Source organism: Nelusetta ayraudi, unplaced genomic scaffold (assembly GCF_046127955.1).
Source record: "Nelusetta ayraudi isolate G7.1 ecotype Tasmania unplaced genomic scaffold, CSIRO-AGI_Nayr_v1 ptg000092l, whole genome shotgun sequence".
NCBI lineage: Eukaryota > Metazoa > Chordata > Actinopteri > Tetraodontiformes > Monacanthidae > Nelusetta > Nelusetta ayraudi.
This window is the reverse complement of record NW_027466142.1, coordinates 344,488-351,680: the sequence shown is the minus strand read 5'-3', so window position 1 is coordinate 351,680 and position 7,193 is coordinate 344,488. Positions and strand designations below refer to the sequence as shown.

At 43.0% G+C, this 7,193-nt stretch overlaps 1 protein-coding gene across 1 annotated transcript; it reads right to left on the bottom strand.

Annotated features, from left to right (window-relative positions):
* Window positions 1-353: 353 nt before the first annotated feature.
* lox (lysyl oxidase) lies at window positions 354-5,134 on the bottom strand. The gene is made up of 7 exons (XM_076047203.1): window positions 4,536-5,134; window positions 3,472-3,580; window positions 3,223-3,354; window positions 2,625-2,781; window positions 2,109-2,204; window positions 1,777-1,892; window positions 354-1,490 (listed from the first exon to the last, which is right to left on the bottom strand). Exons 1-7 carry the CDS (start codon window positions 5,077-5,079, stop codon window positions 1,484-1,486), a joined length of 1,161 nt encoding a protein of 386 aa, XP_075903318.1. The 5' UTR covers window positions 5,080-5,134; the 3' UTR covers window positions 354-1,483.
* Window positions 5,135-7,193: the final 2,059 nt, after the last annotated feature.

The following is a 7,193-nucleotide window of genomic DNA, read 5'->3' as shown; positions in this document are numbered from 1 at the left end:
ACTTTGAGTCAGGGACAAAAACACACAAGAGTTGCACCGCAGTCTATAAAAAAAAAAAAACTCTCTCTGTTTCCATAATTACAGCCTGCACCTTCCCTTCGCTCAGCTGTGGTTGGGGCATATTGGCCTCAGTTATGCCATCTAGTGGGCTTGGGGATTTGCTCATGGCTTGTTGAAATGGCATGTTGGTCCTTGAGAAAACTAAATAAATTAAAGAAGCTATAAAAGAAAGAATTAAATAATGACAAATTCCCTCCATATTTTTTTCTGCCAATTTCGATACCGTAATTGTTCGAGGGAGTGGGGATTAAGGGGGGGGACCAAAAAAATTAACTGTGCGGCACGGGACAGTAAACATTCAAGCAAATTTTATTAAAGCAATATGAAGCAGTAATAGGTTACAGGTTGATAAAATACAATACTAGATTTTATCTGAAGGCCTTGTGGTTGTCGGCTGTCAAGTAAACTTTCTGTGTCCTCTGTGATCTCAGTCACCTCATATCCAGCGACGTGAGTTTTTGAAGGCATATTTAGTTTAAAGAGACAGATATAAGAAAAAAAAAATCAAGCAAAAAAGAATAGCACCAAAGTGTGATATATTTCAATTTTAGCATCAACAATAGGGAGGGGGAAAAAAATAATCAGTAAAGCAAAAATATAACTGTTAAGATCAGAAGCTGTCTCTTCACGAGCTCAGAAATTCACGTTGTAATTGCAGTGAGTGATTGTTTCATATATTAAAATAACAATAGAAATCATGTAAATAAAAGAAGACTTCAGGAACCCAGGGAGAACATGCATGCAACTAATATTCCTCAGTCTTTTTTTTCCAGGAAGGGTCGGTCAACTGTCTAGAGAGACGAGTTTGCAATGAAATGGGTTCTGATTGGGCAAAAAGAAACCTTCGGACATAAATAGCATTCAGAGTGAAGTTAATATATTATAATACATAAATCAAATTAAAAAGAAATCGATACCCTCTTATCTAAAACTGCACATTGCATAGCTTCCTAGTGTCAGAAATAGCTTAGATTTATTTTATTGCATTTAATGTATAAATCAGCAACTACAAAGTAAACAGTGATATCTGTAAGTGAAAAATGAAGATGCAGATATAGAGTAAGAGTGGTAAAATAAAAAGTTATTAGAGAGTATGTGTCAGAGAGAAATATTACTAGCTAAACATATTTTAAAAATTTTACTAAACATTTTTATCAAACACCGTTTGATCATCATTTTCTTTTATATTACTATTTCCTTTTTTCTTTCAAAGAAAAACCACAACATTAAAACTTAGCTGTGGATCCCAAACAGCTAATGTACCCTAATCCAGAATCTCTAAAATTGGTTTTCGTAGAGGAAGAGAATAATGACCTGAGGAATGTTATTAAAATATAAACTAATTGTCCAAATAGTTGGGCCTGAAAACCGAGTGTCTCATTGGGCTTCATTCCTCTTCCGTTTAGGCTCATATCGTGGTCCCTCAGTAGCTGCAAGAAAAGAAGCCAGCACAATCAAAAGGTAGGAAACCTTCAATGGATTCTGACACAACCAAAGGTATAAATCGTAAATCAATGCAAAACTTTGTTCACAAACTTTTCCTTTTAAAACGTAAGGGCAAAGTAACGTTGACGACCTCAGATTGAGGCCCGGAGAAGGCCTTTAACTGAACACAACTTTTCAGAGTGACCTTGATAGAATCAGCATCTTTCAATCTGGTCACAGTTACACGGCTAGAATCTGCTCTGAGCCTCAGAGAGAAGAAGAGTCACTCACGATGACACGCTGCATCCAGAGACGTGCGCCGAGGTGCCGGTGTACTGCACGTCACAGCGGACAATGTTGTTGTCGTAGTTGGACTCTTGGACCTGCTGCTTGGGGTTGACCGTCACCTGCCGAGGGCACCACCACGACCACAACGACAACAACAACAACAACGACAACAAAGCAATGATAGATATTTTTCTCTTTGCTGCTCTAATCCGTTCAAATTGTATTCACTAAAATGTCAGCTCTTGGCAGTGGAACACACACAGACACACAAGCGCACACAAATAAATGACTCATTGTCAAACGAACGACAGATGCAGGCTGGGAAGCTTCCAGACCTTGAGGATGTATTTTCCTGGCGGGACGTCAGTGATGTCGATCCACTGACAGTCGATGTCGGCGTTGTACGTGTCGTAACAGCCTGGACTCAGACCCTGTGCATACACACACACACACACACACACACACACACACACACCCATTAACACATTGAACTGAGGGTTTTTCCAAACAAGCGCACAGGAAAATCAGTGCTGTCCTGGTGAAACATCCCATTGTGGTGTCTAATTCTGCAAGAATTATTTTCACTCCAATTGGAAGTGAAGACATAAATCCAGTGTCTTTCATGACCGAGGGCACTAGTCTTTGTTAAGACCTAGCTTATTAAATAAACTAGTTTTCCCTCCATTAAATTCTTCTTTCTGCGATAAATTTTGTGTTGTCACAATCGTTACATGAAAGGAGGTAAAAAAAAAAAAATGTAATTGATTCCAACTACATGGACAACCCTGTATTAGTTTAAGAATTGCTATCCCCCCCCCCCTCAGTAACAGGCAGTGCAGTGCCAAGTGTACCTGAGTGTGTGAGGTGCAGGCAAAGCGGCGGTAGTAGCCCTGATCACAGGACGTGTCCTCCAGACAGAAGCTCGCCTTGTGACCCTCAGCGACCTGCGCCTGAGTCTGGGCGTCCAGCAGCTCGTACAGGCTGAACTCGTCCATGCTGTGGAAGTGACTAAAACAAACAATGACAACAACAACAAAAACAACATCAACAGTGCAGCAACATAAACACATGATGAATCCAGGCGGGTTCCTAAATGCAAAGCAGCAAAGAGGCTTCTGACTTTTGAAATCTTGCTCTCCAACCATCTTGCAGAACTCCAATAGAAATTTATCCTGTCGGACATCCACTGAACCATCAGCTTTCCCTTAATGCTATCAAAACCAGGAAGTGGCTGCAAGCCTTAACTGAATGCTAACCTCACTGAATGCTAAAGAGCATAGCGTCAAAGCTGCAGAAGAAAGACACTGATGGCTTTTCTGCATTAAAAAAAAGTTTTTGCTTGAACCCTGAAGACTTTTGGTGCTTGTTTTCGATTGGGGAGGATCGCAATTCTAGAGATCAAATCCTCCCCAAAAAAGGAGGGAACTGAAGCAGGATGGTTTCTGATACCTGTGACAGCTGTGCCACTCCCACGCGTAACGGGGTTTGCTGGGTATGAAGTCGGCGGTTCCTTGGTTCTTCACCCTCTGAGTAAATCTCAGCAAAACCCTGGTGTCGTAATCCCGAGAGTACGCAGCAGATCTGGAGGAGGGCAGAAGGTAGAGAAGGATGCATTCACACACAAATCACAATCACCTTGTTTTTTTTTTTTCATTTTTATTTGTTTCAGAGAAGACAAGACCCCAGAAGCTGTCTTACGAGGCCAGGCAGTTCTCCTCGGCGGCACAGCGCAGGCTGTACATGGGCATCCTCTGCACATAGGAAGCACTCTGGATGTAGTACGGATCAGGAACTAAATCAGGGAGACCTGGAAGCCAGAAGAGGAGCAGTTGGTGAAAGAAGAAATGCCTCGTGTGGAGCCGGTGGTGAGGAGAAGGTATGGAGAGTTGCTTCTGTTCATTCTGGCCTTTTAGGGCACCTCGGATTTATGGAACTCGCTGCCCCATTTTGGTCTGGATGTGCAAGTGTCATTTGCCAAGTAAAAATTTTCAGGTCCTTTTCTAAAGAGGGAACTCGACTGAAATTGTAGCATCAGCAATTCACTGCTTTGGCTTTTTTCAATAGAGGCTCTTTATTTGAATACCAGTGATCGGGTTTCACGGGCTGTTTAGTTCTTAGAGTCAAATGCTAGAGCCCCCTTGTGGTGACTATAAGGTTGGACACCCCACTGACTGCTCTTTCCCCAGATTAAGAAAACCTGTTGTTTTCTGTTTTGTATGTTTTCTTTAAAAAAAATAAAAAAATAAAAATAAAAATGTTTCTGCTGAAAAAAGGTTTTGCAGGGAGAGTTTGTGTGTTACTGAAATATACTCCATCAGTGACATGTCTGAAATGAGCATGTGACATAATAGGGGAACCTAGTCTGTGAAGACCAAAAAGTCACTTGTGTTATTTTGTTTAAAATAAAAGGTTGTTCTGTTTATTGTATTTTTTCTTGTGGACATTCCCTATTGGCTGCAGGAAAACACAGTTGATGACACAATCTGTGCCAAAGATCAAGTCTGTATAGGCTTTCAGCTGGGGGATGTATAGATGTGTGAGAGGATGACACTCAGTTGATTGACTTACTGGCACGTTTTTTGTTTTTTATTTTTTCAAATATACATTACTAATTAAGTAAAAGTTAAAATATATATATGTGTGTATATATATATATATATACACATAAAAAGACGCTGTATTTAAATGAAAACAGCTTCAAACTTTGCTCAGTCCAACAAACACAGGACAATAAACGGAGGGTGAGGGGTTTGTTTCCTTACCGTACTGATGGTAACTGGTCCCATATCCGTGTCGTGGCTGAGCTCTGTGTCTGGGTCTGTAGTACGAGTTGTAGTAGTTATAGTACGGATAGTAGTTGGAAGCCTTGTACGGGTTGTACGGATCGTCCCCGACCATCCCATCCTCCCGTCCGGCCGGTGCAGCATCCGCTGGTGGCCGTTGCTGCTGCTGCTGCTGCTGCTGCTGCCGCTGCCGTGTCAGCGCGCGCAATTGCGCAGCGCCGCTGGACGCGGGCACCCGCGGGGAGAGCTGCGTGTCGTTGGCGTTGCTGAGGACCACCACAGGGTGAGCGCGGCGGGACGCGCCGCCGGCTCTCCTGGCCGACGGCCGGTACTGGGAGCCGCCGCTCAGGATGCTGAAGACCTGGCCGTTGTGTTGCCATGTCAACCCGCGGCTCAGCGCGGCGCCCTCGCCCTCGGCCGGCCTCTGCGCGCCAGAGCCTTGCAGGAAAACGCCGCAGAGGATGAGAAAGCGCGCGAGCGTCAGCGGCGCCGCGCCAGAGGAGAGACCCTGGAGATCCTTCATGTTCCGAGGGAATAAATATCAGCTTAGGTGGACAAACTGCAGGAAGGGACTGGTTTCGTCCCACCGTTGCCCGAGAGAGAGAGAGAGAGAGTGAGAGAGAGAGAGAGAGAGAGAGAGAGAGAGAGAGAGAGAGAGAGAGACAGAGAGAGAGAGAGAGAGAGAGAGAGAGAGAGAGAGGGGAGGGGAAGAGGGATGGTGGTGGTGGTAAAATTTTGAGTTGCAGGTTGATTTTTAGAGAAAAAATATGTAATTTAGAGCTGATTGTAAAACTTGTACCATGTTTTTATTTTTTGTACTACTACTTCAGTCGCAGGTCTGTGTCAGTTTTTAAAAGGAAAGTCCACCCAACTAAACCACTTCACCACTTAGGCAACTGGTGACAATTTATTATCCAAATCGTTCAGGATGCACAGAGAGAATTCTGCCCAATGGTGCCCATGTGAGGAGAGAAACTCACCGAGTCTCTATTTTGCATGTGCGTGTGTCTGTTTTTTAAATCCCAAATATCTGCTGTGGCTTTATCACCGGGATCCACCTTCATATTTGTGCTTGGAAGTGTATGAACTGACTCTCCAAACTTGACTCATGAATGCAGCTCCTGTCCAGGAGGATACAGAGAACAATTTTGGCTACAAACACAGTGTTAATCTCAGCATTTCATGACAAAAACAAAAAGAAATCCAGAGACTTGGATGACAACGCAAACGCACAATTTAGAACTGTTGGGTATTTCTTCTGTCTATTCATCTATTTGTTTAGTTTGTTGTTCGTTTGTTTTTACTTTGGCTCAGTTTTGTCTGCCTGACACTGGTGTGGAGCTCTCTGTGGATGAAATATCATTGTTTTTAGCGTGAACTCTCCCTTTAAACTGCTTGATAGTGCTTCAACATCGCAACCTTAAAACAATGTTATTTGGACCCTGTTTTGTTTTTAGCTGTACCAGTAGTTTATCAGGACAACCTGTGGACCTTTAACGTGTTTCTTTTTTTGGTCCAGGCCTTAATTTTCAGTTTTTTAAGACTTAAGACAATTGCAATGAGCATCTGAGCCAAACCCTAGCGGCGGCAGCTCGGGGACGCCAACCAAGTCGGCCACATGGGACCGAAATGACAGAGAGAGACAGAGAGTGGCGACTGGAACCCGGGAAGAGCTGTGATTGGCTGCTCTGATACAGTTTAGAGTCCACCTTATGAGTGTAAAGAAGGTACACTGAGATTAAAAGACGAAAACCCCTGAACTTAGAATATTAGCCATCATTACAATCATTTCCTTTGACATGATATCACTGAAAGACTTCATGATTCTGACCATGTAACAGTTCAACAAAGAATTCAACAACATTTCCTGCCAACATTTCTCCACAGACTCATCGGGGAGTGAATTGCATCTTGCCGTGTTGATCAGAGAAAGATTGTGGCCTGTTGGGCTAAATGAAACCTGCGGTAAGTGGTCCGTTCCAAACAGGCACATTTTAAAGTGCGGCAGCGCCATAAAAAGACCCGCACGGCACCTCAAAGATTGTCTGACGCTGGAAACAGAGAGAGGGTTACAGTCTGCTTTCCCTTTGAAAAAAAAAAAGAAGAAAAAAATTAAAAGAGAAGTTGCGACCCATTGTTTCCTCTCCTCAGAATAAGGTGTGATTTGAGCAACTCTTTGGCTTCTGTTTGGAGCCAAACTGTGTCTGGTCAGAGCTGCTATCTGATTCTGTGTTCAGATCTGAAGACTCAAAGTTGTAGAAAAAGTCCTTTTTTTTATCCAGTTTGTTTAGGTTCTGGGTGTCTCAGTATGCTACAGTCCCTGCAAGATGCTTTTGTTTGGTTTTACTGCAGAGTTCTCCCCCGCTGAGCGCCCAGGATACTTTAAAAATGCTGAAATTGAGGCACTTACCAACTGAGAAGCTTCCTTCACTGCTCACACACACACACACACACACACACACACAACCTGCCACCCACATGGTGCACGTGCACCCACGCACATAAACACATTAACTTTTCCCATTTTAAGCTGCTTCACAAATGCTGTCACTTTAAAGCAGTTCAATCAATTAGGTGCATTATTGACAAATAATCATTGTGTATATTTATCATTATTATTAATCATGGATTTTGTTT

What these genes read in the sequence shown, in the direction of transcription:
- lox (XM_076047203.1), bottom strand. Translation starts at nt 5,079, where the DNA reads ATGAAGGATCTCCAGGGTCTCTCCTCTGGCGCGGCGCCGCTGACGCTC. An exon ending in GACCAGTTACCATCAGTACG is followed by an intron (nt 3,581 to 4,535) that starts GTAAGGAAACAA and finishes TCTGGCTTCCAG; the next exon opens with GTCTCCCTGATTTAGTTCCT. An exon ending in CAGGAAAATACATCCTCAAG is followed by an intron (nt 1,893 to 2,108) that starts GTCTGGAAGCTT and finishes TGCCCTCGGCAG; the next exon opens with GTGACGGTCAACCCCAAGCA.